Consider the following 13,572-nt stretch of genomic DNA (forward strand, 5'->3'; position numbering starts at 1 on the left):
CACTAGAAAGAGTTATTACTATGATGGTTACTAAGTGGTTATATTTCATTATTCCTTCTTAGTCTCCCCAGTCTATATATTCATTTATATCAGTATGAATTCATGTATTTTTATTTTATTTAATGTTTTGTAATCAATTGATATTCTTTATTCTGGTGCTTATATTGTCACAGATTTGCCTAGTGAGCTCCTTTCAATCAGGTGTCTGTATTCTTTAGATATGTCCCCATCATTCTTTGTGCACTCCTTTACCTTCTGCACAAACATTTGTCCCTGCCCTAGTGCTCGAATAAATCATTACCCCCAAGGAACCTAGGTTCCTTTTAGTGGAGAATGTTCTTTAAAAACTAAGATTAGAGAACTACGCATATATCCATTTATATCCTCTATATCCATTTATAGATCTGGGCATGTATCTGTAGCTCTACATATCTATCTGTGCTTAAATGCTGTCTGTCTAAATTGCATAATGATGCCATACAGCATTACAGGGATCATTTTTGCCTTCCCCTCCTTCACATTTGTAAATCTCTTCTGCCAGTGAGAAACTTGGTTTCCATTTTATGCTTCATACATTACAAAATATTTTTGTATGTGAAGTATGAGGAACAAGATTTACTTTTTCCATTTAATATACCATATCTTGTAAATCAGATGTAATTTTAATCCCCACCTTTTTTGTTTGTTTGTTTTGTTTTTTAACAATAAACTCTATGTTTTAGAGCAGTTTTAGTTTTAATGGATAAATGAGCAGAAAGTACAGAATGTTTCCAAATACTCTCATCTCCCCTATCCCCAGGTCCTCTATTATGTGTCTTACGTGAATATGGTACATTTGTTACAGTCAGTGGGTCAATGTTGATACATTACTCATTAACTAAAGTCCATAGTTTATATTAGGGTTCACTTTTGTGCTGTATATTCTATGGATTTTCACAAATGTATAGTGACATGTATCTACAATGATCATTTCATACAGAATATTTTAATTTTCCTAAAAATAACCTGTGATCCTCTTGCTTATCTCTTCCTCCCTCCAAACTCTTGGCAACCACTGATATTTTTACTGTCTCCATACTTTTGCCTTTTCTAGAATGTCATAAAGCTGGAATCATGTAGTATGTAGCCTTTTAATTTTGGCTTCTTTCACTTAGCAATAGGCATTTAAAGTTCCTTTATGTCTCTTCATGACATAATAGCCCATGTCTTTTATTGCTGAATTATATTCCATTGTATGGAAACCATCTTTTGTTTATCCAGTTACCTATTGAAGAACATCTTGGTTGCCTCCAAATTTTGACAATTATGAATAAAGCTGCTATAAACATCTGTGTGCAGATTTTTGTGTGGACATATTTTCAACTCATTCAGGTGAACACCAGGGAGTGCAATTCCTGGATGGTATGGTAAAGTTATGTTTAGTTTTGTGAGAAACTGCCAAAGTGGCTGGCTGTATCATTTTTCATTCCCAGCAGCGATGAATGAGAGTTCCTGTTGCTCTAGATCCTTGCCATCTTTTGTCAGCATTTTAGATTTTAGCTATTCTAATATGTGTGTAGTGGTATTTCATTGTTATTTTAATCTGCATTTCCCTGTGACATGTAATGTGGGATATCTTTTAACATGCTTACTTGACATCTATATGTCTTCTTTGGAAAGGTGTCTGTTCAGATCTTTTGCCTTTTTTAAAATTGAGCTTGTTTTTTATTGAGTTTTAAGGGATCCTTGTATAATTTGGATACCAGTCCTTTATTAGCTATGTGTTACAAATATGTTCTCCCAGATTGTGGCTTGTTGTTTCATTCTCATAACAATGTCTTTCATTGAGGAGAGGTTTTTAATTTTAATAGAGTCCAAATTATGACTTTTTTCTTTCATCATTTATGCTTTTGTTGCTGTATCTAAAATGTCATCACCAAACCCAGGTTACCTAGATTTTCTCCTATGTTATCTTCTGGGAGTTTTATATTAAATAATTTTGCATTTTACATTTAGCTCTGAGATCTATTCTGAGTTAATTTTTGTAAAAGATGTAAGGTCTGTATCTAGATGATTATTTCTATTATTACTACTGTGATGCCCTGTTGTTCCAGCAATATTTGTCCAATAGACAGTCCTTTCATTGTTGAATCGTTTTTTCTATTTTGTCAAAGATCAGTTGACCATATTTGTGTGGGTCTATTTCTGAGCTCTCTATTCTGTTTCCTTGATTTATTTGTCTATTCTTTTGCCAGTCCCAGGGACTGACTTGATTACTGTAGCTTTATAGTAAGTCCCAAAGCCAGGTGATGTCAATCTTTGACTTTGTTCTTCTTCTTCAATATTGTGCTGGCTATTTTAGGTCTTTTGCCTTTACATATAAATTTTAGAATCAGTTTGATAAAAATTTGGTAAATTTATTACTAAAAATCTTGCTGGAATTTTGATTTGTATTACACTGAATCTGCATATCAAGCTGGGAAGAACTGGCATATTGCCAGTATTAGTTTTCCTATCTGTGTTCATGTACTATCTCTTTATTTATTTAGATTTTTGGTTTCTTTTATTGTTTGTAGTTTTCCTCATACCAGTCTTGTACATATTTTGTTAGGTTTCTACCTAAGTATTTCTCTTCTTTTGGTTCTAATGTAAATGGTATTGTGTTTTTGTTCTTGTTCACTGCTGGTATATAAAAAATCAATTGTATATTACCCTTGTGTCCTGCAACCTTGCTATACTAGCTTATTAGTTCTAGAGGGTTTTTTTGGTTGTTGTTGTTGTTGTTGTTGATTCTTTGGGATTTACTTCATAGACAGTCATATCATTTGTGAAAAAATACCATTTTATTTCTTCCTTCCCAATCTGTATATCTTTTATTTCATTCTCTTGTCTTATTGCAGTAGCAAGAACTTACACTAAAATGTTGAATAGAAATGGTGAGATGAAACATCCTTGCCTTATTCCTTTTCTTGGAAGGAAAACATTGTTTCTCACCATTAAATATGATGTTTTTATAGATGTTTATCAAGCTGAGGTATTTTCCCTCTATTCCTAGTTTGCTGAGTTTTTATCATGACTGAATGTTGGATTTTGTCAATGCTTTTTCTCCATCTATTGATATGATCATATGATTTTCTTTGTTAGCTTATCGACATGATGGATTGAATCAATTGACTTTGAATGTTGAACCAGCCTAGCATACTTGGAATAAGTTCCACCTTCTTCTTCATTATATTTAAATTATCTTAGCTTAAATATTGCTCTACTAGAGAATATTTTGTTCCTTGATCCATATTATTTATTTACAGTCCACTAGATTATAGTATTTTCTTGTTTGTTTTGTAAAGAAAAATTAGAGACTAGAGATTATTTTATTTTATTTTATTTTATTTTATTTTTTGTGATGGAGTCTCACTTTGTCACCTGGGCTAGAGTGCAGTGGTGCGATCTCAGCTCTCTGGAACCTCTGCCTCCCGGGTTCAAGCGATTCTCCTGCCTTAGCCTCCCGAGTAGCTGGGACTACAGGCGCAGGCTACCACGCCCAGCTAATTTTTTGTATTTTTAGTAGAGATGGGGTTTCACCATGTTGGCAAGCCTAGTCTGGAACTCCTGACATCATGATTCGCCCACTTCGGCCTCCCAAAGTGCTGGGATTACAGGCATGAGCACCGCTCCCGGCCGGGGCTGTATTTTTTCTTAGCCTACCTCTCCTCCTGGGGAAAAACTTCTGTGCTACTGCTTTGGAGTTGTAGGTGGGTGGGCTTAGTGGCCTGTTCCTCTTAGAGTGACACCACTACTTTATGTACAGAGCACTAGATGGGGATAGTAGTCTCTGGAGTCTTCTCAACTTGGCTCTTTCTGGATGCAACAGTCTGCCTTAGGAGTGAGGTGGGATGAAGACTATTGGGTCCAATGTTGTTAGCCTGCTGGAATTAGTGTATAGCTACCACCCTATGAGTGGCAACTGGGCAGAGGAAGAGCACCCAGACCTCTCATGATCTTTCCCAGAACAGAGCTTCTGTAACCCAGAGCTGGAGGGAATGAGAAGTGCTGGTATCCTGCCACTCCTAGTGAGATATCGCTGGCCTGGAGTGGGAGTTGAGGGATGAAGGAGCCTTATGTTCTTGGCTTTACTTGCCTGGGGTAGAATTTCTATCATGCTGAATTGGTTTTGTGTGTGTGAGGCAGGCGTGAGGGAGTTGGGGTAAGTAATGTATCTATTGCCATAGACTATTGCTGTTCTTTTTGAGTAAATGTTTCTTTATTTGGTGTTGTGCTTAGTAAAATTTTCTGAGGTTAATGGTTGCTTTTTATAATTTTTACCAATTATAGTTCTTTTCCTAGTGGGAGTGTTTGTGGAACTCCTCATGTTACCATTCTGTAAGTGAGCTTCATACTTTTTTTCCTTTTCTTTTTTTTTTTTTTGAGACAGAGTCTCACTCTGTTGCCCACGCTGGAGTGCAGTGGTGCGATCTTGGCTCACTGCAACCTCCGCCTCCCGGGTTCAAGCAATTCTCCTGCCTCAGCCTCCCGAGTAGCTGGGACTACGGGCGCGTGCCACCATGCCCGGGTAATTTTTTGTGTTTTTAGTAGAGACAGGGTTTTGCCCTGGATCAAGCCAGGATGGTCTTGATCTCCTGATCTCGTGATCCACCCGCCTTGGCCTCTCAAAGTGCTGGAGTTACAGGCGTGAGACAACACCACGCCTGGCTGAGCTTCATATTCTTTAGAAATTAATTGGTATTATAATCCATGGTTTTGGAGCTGCTACATATACTATACTAACTATACTTTACGTATTAGCTATGTTTATGTATATAATAATTCTAACTTCTAACTGTTTGTATCAGGGCTTTAGAGTAGTTATTTAGTATTTATTTATATTGTCATGCACCTTTACTACATATCCATTCATTCAGATCAGTTATAATTGTGAGCATATATTTATAATACTTTCTCTCAGAATTTTACTTTAATTAAAAGAACATTTATATTAATTTTAATGTTTCACAAGATGCATTGTAATTGTAATTTTTTATTACACAAAAAATATATATCTCAAATATATGTATATCTTGAGCAAATGTACCTATTCATCAATGAGTGCAATCTATAGACTCCACTTAGGTAAGGTACAAAAACAGCAAATGAATTTATGCTGTTAGAATAGTGGTACTATTCTTATAGTTTTTTATGTGAGTGCTGATTACTTACTTGTGTTCATGTTGTGAAAAATCATTGAGTTTTAGGCTTCTGATATGTGCAGTTTTATGCATGTTATACTTAAATAAAATCTTAAAAGTTTATTATGGAGTCCATATGAGTTACACAGTTTTAACCAAATATAGTTTAGACTAAATTTACTATATTTAACTTTTTACTTATTTGGTATTTTAAAATGATGTTTTGGGCCTCTAGTTTTAAGATGGCTTGTTTCCTATCTTTGTAAATGAAAAAATAATTTATAATATAAATTATTATGAGTATTAAAAATTCTTTTTGATATTGTGTCTCCTCAAAGCATTTTAAGATGCTATGAGCCTCAAAATATTTGTTTTGAAATATTGAAGTTTAGAGGTCATTTATAAATTGTTAAAAAATATGTTTTTTTCCCCCACAATTCCAGGGAAAACTCTATATGCAAAGTAGACCCTTTATATAACATATATAAAATCAGGGAGGTCATTTTATCCTTTGTAATACATTTTTAAATTTTATTCTGTAGGACTATTTTGAAAGAAAGTGGGTTTGCCAGATACCTTCATTCAGCTGTTCTTATCAATGGAGCTATGCTTATTTTTGGAGGAAATACCCATAATGACACTTCCTTGAGTAACGGTGCAAAATGTTTTTCTGCCGATTTCCTGGCATATGACATAGGTATGTATCTGTTAGGATTGTACAAAGTAGGAAATATCAGAAATTTTCCATATAGATATTCTCAAATACATTAATTGATAGCATGTGTATATGTCATTTTAGAGTTAAGTGATAGAATATGAATGGAATTCTTTCTAATTTCAGCACAGTAGTATTATAGTAATAGAGCCAGGAGAACAGAAGTACTGAGCAGAAGTAGTGGTAGATACAGGGAATACAAAAAGCTAGATTTGGATGTCCTTTTTGAAGACTTTTTATGTTGTTTCCCTTTGTGAACACTATATCAGTTTATTGTGTTTGCTACATATTAATTTTGATAATGGGTAGATATGGAATACTGTCGAATTATGTAAATTTTTATACATAGTAGGAATGTAAACATTTTAGATTTTAAGGGATAAGCAAAAATATATTAAACATTTCCGATATACTTACTAAATATAGGAATCTGATAGAACTAGAGAAAGGAATAGAGATAGTAGAGCTAAAGAAATAAGATTTTGAGACGAAATGGAAACCCAGATGTATCTGGGAAACAACTATATAAGCATGTTTTCCCAAAGAACTAAAAACAGTGTGCATTTATACAATTCACCTAATTTTAGTTACGCAATATAGTCCTATCAATTTCTGAATATTTAAGTGAATGTATTTATTGAAATACTAAATTTAGGTATCCAGTAGACCCTTGTAGTGAAAACATTGTTTTTCTATGTATCATATTATATATAAAACCTAGCTGATATTTAAAATATACTTATCAGTACTTAAGAGCACCTTTTATTGAGGGTATAAATAAAGTATTATACCAATTTGAAGCAATTAGGAAACATTTTTATAAGTAAAATAAAAGAATAACACATTTAATAGATGTAAGAAGTATACTTTTTCTCTTAAACCTCATAAAGGCACATAATCTGCTTTGGTAAATTATTTCAAGTAGAATCATGTAAAGAAAACTCTGACTATTAATAAGCACTTTAATCTTTTTACTATTACAGTTGTTTCAAAGGAAATTCCTAGTAGTAAAGTTAAGCATGGTTTTTAAATCTAAGTAATGAATGTCATTCTGTGATTAATCATTTGATACTAGTAATTTGATCTTTTTCTTTTTGAAATAATAGTTTGAGGTGGTAACTCCTGATGAACATGGGATTGTCTCAGCTTTTAGGAGGCTCATGAATCATTGTTTGAAATTAGTAAAATGGGTTGAATGAAGTACTGAATCTAGGCTGGCAGTGACTTTATCTCATTGCTAGATTGGGCCTGTCAATATATTATTGTTTTGGCTATGGTGATAAGACACTGGGCTTATTTTTCTGGAAGTTGATGAAAGTTTTGTTTGTTTGTTTTTCTTCTGGGGAAAAAAAATCCCACAAAAAGTATAGATTGTTGTTGTCATTGTTAAAAATCCATGAAGTGGAATTTTGAACTTTTGCAAAAGGTTCTTCAAGGAGCTTCCACACAATGTCTATACTTCAATGAAGAATTTAAGGTTGAGCTATTTTCTGGCTGACAAAATGGGAATGTATTTTTATTTTTTTCATATTGTTGAAGATTATGATATATCAAGTTTTATGTGTCAAAAAACTTAAGTGAAAAAATTTGGAGAATTTTGTTTCAGAAATAGAAAGATGTCAGATTATGATGATTCTAATTACTACTATTTATTTAATTTCCTTCTATGTGCTAGGTACTATGTTAAGTAATTTATATACAAAATCTTTAACCTACCTTGTAGCATGGTACTATTATCCTAATATTCAGAAGATTAAACAGATGAGAGTAACAGGAACTTGCCAAAGCCATGCAGGTAGTAGGCGGTAGATCTAACTTTTGTAACTCCTAAAACTTGTGGTAGTCTTTCTATTTGACTACATCATGCTGATTAGTTGGGCCCAGTGTATGTTCTTAATTATGGCAACAAATTACCTTATTCTTAGTAATGCTTGTTTCTTAATGCTGTAGAAATATAGAAGAAAATATGAGTTCCATTTTTTCAAGCAAGTTGTTCAGACTGGAGGAAGGAATAGCATATTTTAAACAGTTTTACATTTTAACAAAGGTTTTTTTTTTATTCCCTGTGCTAACACTGACAACAAAAACATAAAGACAGTTCCACAATTCAACATAGGTTAAAACTGTTCGGCTTTATCTCATTTGATTATTTGTAGGTAGTTCTCAAAAAGGTTCTCTAAAATAATCTGTTTTATCCTCCTGGGTTTGGAGTATGAAATGTTGGACTATTTTCCTGGGAAAAGGTATTTTTCATATTATTATTTATACTTCAACAAATGTCTTTCAAAATAATTGTTTTCCTCATGGAGTATGTTTTTGTGGAAATAGATATAAGCATTATATAGTAAACCAATTAGGAAACAGAAAAAGTGTCATGTTGCTAGTTTTTCTTTTCACTGTGGTACACCAGGACGTTTTTGGTGCATTTATGGAAGGCACTTAAAAGGTTAGCTGATTGTTTTGTGTTATATGATATTTAAACAAATAGGAATATTTGTACCATTTCTGATTTTTTATTGTTGCAAAATGTATTATTTGAACATTACTCTCACAGTAAATTTTATACAGTCAATATCGCTAATCTTTGGGTATATAACCTTGCCTTCACAGTTCCCATTCTATTATTGCATGATGGATGTAGAAGGCATATGCTGGTGATTTTCAATCATGCCCATACCTTGGCATCCTCTTTGGAGGTTGGTTGGAAAAAAAAAATAACTTACGTAATCAGATTCTTTGAGATTGGATACTGGGCATCTATGTTTTTTAAAAGTGACTAAAGTGCAGCTGATAATACAGCTAGGGTGGTGAATAAGATAGGTTGAGTATAACACATAGCATGACACATTTCTTAATTTGACTATAACATATGACATGACACATTTCTTAATGTTCTAGTTTGTAAATCTAGTTTGAGGTCAGATTTGAGAATCCAAAAACTTAATTTTTTTTTTGTTATTGTTAGTGCTGTTATTATTACTTTCAGAAAGCCACCATGGCACCTTCTTCAAGGTTAACAAGAACTTTCTGGTAAAGATAATCTTCTATTTAGAATTCATACAGAATTCTGAAACAAGATGCAAAACAACTTATTGACTATATTTTTTTCTTAATCAAAAAGATAATAGAGGATAATAGAAACATGAAAATGTAATTTCCTGAGTTAAATTATTTAAGAATGGGTAGGGAATAGGATTTGTATAAGAACTATATCTTGCAGAAAGCAGAACAGCTGAAATTTCAAATGAGATTTAAAGAATAATCGAGTTTTCAAAATAAATTCCCTGAACATAGTGGTTTACTTATGATATTAATTTCTTTGTAGGTGATTATTTAAAAACTAAATCAGTAAAAACTAAAAAGTAATTTTGTATTTGAGAAAGTAATATTTTAATGGTAGTATATAATAATGTATATTCTTAACCATTTTATAATACAGTGAAATTGCAGTTCTGTATACTCTTAAAAGATCACTTAACTGGCCGGGCACGGTGGCTGACTCCTGTAATCCCACCACTTTGGGAGGCTGAGGCAGGCTGATCACCTGAGGTCGAGAGTTTGAGACCAGCCTGACCAACATGGAGAAACCCCGTCTCTACTAAAAATACAAAAATTAGCTGGGTGTGGTGGTGCATGCCTGTAATCCCGGCTACTCAGGAGGCTGAGGCAGGAGAATCGCTTGTACCCTGGAGGCGGAGGTTTCAGTGAGCCGAGATTGCGCCATTGCACTCCAGCCTGCTCAACAAGACCGACACTCGTCTCAAAAAAAAAAAAAAAAAAAAATCACTTAACTAATTAATGAAGCCTGGGATACCTGATTTTGTCCAACTCTTTGGAGTGATATATATGTATACATATATAATAGATATAGTTTGGTAAGGCATATAATTTCATAGCAAAATCATATTCAAATTAAGACATCTAATTATTTAATTTTCTGGAATACTCATGCAAAGTTATGAAAATTCCAATCTGCTTGCTTTTCATGTTTATAATTATTTTTATTTTCTGGCGGTTATTTTATTAGTTCCTCTCTCTGTTTATCAGTATTTCTCTACGCACTGCGTTAAATTCTTAGGGCTCTTTCTTGATGAAAGTAGTACCACTTACCTGGCCATCTGAAAGAAACAATTTCTTTGTACATCAGGAAAATCCTTAGAATCATCACACATTTCTTTCAATGAATTTAGCCAACTGTCGACTGTTTTAAGCTTCATTGTATCCTTTGCTCAAGGTGTTCTCTTTCTTTTTTTTGGGATTATATACAAGAAATAGTAGTTTAATCTTTTTTAAAAAGAGGCCACTAAATAAAAGAAAAAATAACCTTTTATTTTGAGGAAAAGATGAACTAACATTTATCTAATGTTTTCAACAGTGCTTGGCATGTCACACATGATTTATAATATAATTATTGTTACATCTGTGTAGTGTACATTAGTATATTTAATTTATAGAAGAAGACACTGTGATTTACCATGGTTAAACCCAAACTCACACAGGCTATAAGATGTTGTATTCAGAATTTAAAGTTAAGCCTACATTCAGAGTCCTTTTGATATTAACACTATACACTGTGATATTTATTTTTCCTGGTTTAACAGGAAAAAATTGGAATTTTAGTTGGAAAGAACTTGTTAGTGTAGTAAGACATTCAAAAATAGTTTTTATCAATAGATTTAATCATATTTCTGAGAGGTATTTGAATTTCACTCTACCTGTCCCCCTCCCGAATAAGTTGATTGGAAAATAGTGACCTCAAGATAGAAAATCCAGGAGAAAGAAAAGGATAATGGATAATGAATCTCTCTCATTCTTAACAAGTCTGTATCCATTTTGAGAGACTGTATTGAATACAAAAATTACTGAATAAAGATTAATGAAAAAAAATGCTCTGAAAAAGCAGCCTCTTTAATAAATAGTGCTGGGAAAAGTTGACATTCATTTGCAGCAGTATGAAACTAGACCCTCCCCTCTAAACTAAAAATGGATCAAAACAATAAAACAACAAAACAGGAATAATCCTTCAAGACATGGCTCTGGAGAAGACTTTCTGAAAAAGGCCGCAACAGCACAGGCAACAAAAGCAAAAGTAAACAAATGGGATCATATAAAATAAAAAGCTTTTGCAAAGAAAAGGACAATCAACAGAATGAAAAGACAACCTCCAGAAGGGGAGAAGATATTTGCAAACTATTCATCTGATAGGGGATTAACATCCAGAATATACAAAGAACTAAAAAATTCTCAATGATAAAAAAAACCTCAACAAACAATCCATTTTGCAAATGTTTAACAAAAATAGACAAATGATCTCAACAGATATTTCTCAAAAGAAGACATACAAATAACCAATAATATATGACAACATGTTCAACATCAGTATTCATCAGGGAAATACAAATCAAAACACAATGAAGTATCATCTCATGCCATAAAGACAAAAAAATAACAAATGCTGGTGAGGATGCGGAACAATGGGGAAATGATTTGATGGAAATGTAAGCTAGTACAGCCACTATGGAGAATAGTATGGAGGTTCTTCAAAAACTACAGATAGAACTATTATATGATCCAGCAATACCACCACTGGATATTTATCCAAAGGAAAGAAAATCAGTATATTAAAGAGACACCTGCACCTCCAGGTTTATTGCAGTACTATTCACAACATCCAAGATATGGAACCACCTAGGTTTCCAACAAGGGATGAATGAATTTGAAAAATGTGGTATATATACATGCTGAAATACTATTCAGCCATAAAAAGAATGAAGACCTATCATTTGTGGCAACATGGATGGAACTGGAAGACATTATGTTAAGCGAAATAAGCCAGGAACAGAAAGTTAAACACTGTATGTTTTCACTCATATGTGGAAGCTAAAAAAAGTTCATCTCATAGAAGACAAAAATAGAACAGAGGATACTAGAGTCTGAGGAGGGTGGGGGAAGTGATAGGTTACACAGAGGGATTTGTTAAAGAATACAAAATTACAGCTAGATAGGAGGAATACATTGTAGTGTTCTATACCAGTGTAAGATGACAATAGTTAACTATTATGTGTAGTTTCAAATATCTAGAATTAGGATATTGAATGTTTCTAACACAAAGAAATGATAAATGTTCGAGATGATTGATATGCCAATTACCCTGATCTGCTCACTATACATTATATGTATTGAAGCATCACTATATACTCCATTAATATGTATAATTATTTCTCAGTAAAAAATGTAAAAAAGGAAAAAAGTTTTAAAAAGTCTTAACTCTTGGGGGAAGAAGGCAGGACAAAGAAGTCATGAATGTAGAATAAAAATTTTAAAATAAAATATTAACACATAGGATCCAACCATATTTCAAAAGTTTAATAAACTATGATCAAGTAGGATTCATTCTAGGAATTCAACTGTGATTCGTTATCTGGGAATCTATAAATACAATTTATTAGTTCAAAACTACCAAAGCAACAGGACATATCATTGTATGTTAAGACACTATAAAATCATTTCGCCTACTTTGCCTGGCAGACAGTAAAAAACTAAATAAATATTTATTTAATGAATGCCAGGGGACAATTCCTGAGAGAAGATACGGGTATGAATGAGTTTTTTTTTTTAAACTGAGAATGAGTTAACCTAGAGTAAATTGTGCTTATTTTAGAATATTAAAAGAAGTTTTGAAGTAGGGAGCCAAAAAACAAAACCCCAGTAAAGTACCATCATTTCAGGGGCAGGTGGGAAAAGATATTTGGCAACATCCAGAAATGTAATTTTCTATTACAGAAGTTTTGAAATGGCTAATATAGGTTTTTCTTTATATTCATCTTGTTATGAGCCTTGTACATACAACCTGTGTGTACTTTCTGTCTTATTTCAAATTTGCATTTAAGACTAACTTATGAATTGGCATTTTAAGTGAAACAGTAAAAGATTTTTATTTTTTTTTGAGTTGGAGTGCAATGGCATGACCTCGGCTCACTGCAACTTCTGCCTCCCAGGTTCAAGTGACTCTCCTGCCTCAGCCCCCCAAGTAGCTGAGATTATAGGCGCCTGCCACCATCTCTGGCTAATTTTTGTATTTTTTTAATATTTTTCAGTAGAGACAGGATTTCATCATGTTGGCCAGGCTGGTCTTGAACTCCTGACCTCAGGTGATCTGCCTGCCTCGGCCTCCCAAAGTGCTGGGATTACATGCGTGAGCCACCGTGCCTGGCCAAAAGATTTTTTAAAGTGTCTTTACAGTAATACAGAGATATATATATACACACACACACACACACACACACACACACATATGTTTATATATATGTATATTGTGAAAAAACATGAGCATTTATGGAAAAATTAGCCAGTGAATTTACATTTTCCACTTGCATTTTTTAATGTATAATTGTTGAAATAAATCAGTCTGCCTTCAGCTTGAGTTTTTAATGTAATTATCTATCCCTCACTTGTAAATAGTTTTGATGGTATAGTACCGTTTGCTCAAATTTGGGTTTGAGAGAACAGTAACTCTAATTTTTTTATCTTATGTGTATTGAGTATATGGTTCATAATTAATATTTAGTACCTTAAATAATGAGTACATTATGTTATTTTATTTTTTATTTTTTTAAGCCTGTATTCCAGAGAGTGTATATTATCTTGGTCTTCATTCTTTTCATCGTGGCTGTTTTGTTGGTATAGAATATTATT

The 13,572-nt window shown here is 33.1% G+C and overlaps 1 protein-coding gene across 6 annotated transcripts in view; it reads left to right on the plus strand.

Moving 5' to 3' along the window:
- The window catches only part of ATRNL1 (attractin like 1), an 857,023-nt gene that overhangs the window by 146,151 nt on the left and 697,300 nt on the right, over positions 1-13,572 (plus strand). For all 6 annotated transcript variants that reach the window (XR_008619833.3, XM_034931565.3, XM_034931566.4 and 3 more), the window contains exon 10: positions 5,705-5,859. Coding sequence is in view for 5 of the 6 variants with exons in the window: in XM_034931565.3 (XP_034787456.1) it covers positions 5,705-5,859 (155 nt within the window). In the remaining variant the exon portion in view is untranslated. The remainder of the gene's footprint in view (positions 1-5,704; positions 5,860-13,572) is intronic.

This window comes from Pan paniscus, chromosome 8 (genome assembly GCF_029289425.2).
Source record: "Pan paniscus chromosome 8, NHGRI_mPanPan1-v2.0_pri, whole genome shotgun sequence".
Lineage (NCBI taxonomy): Eukaryota > Metazoa > Chordata > Mammalia > Primates > Hominidae > Pan > Pan paniscus.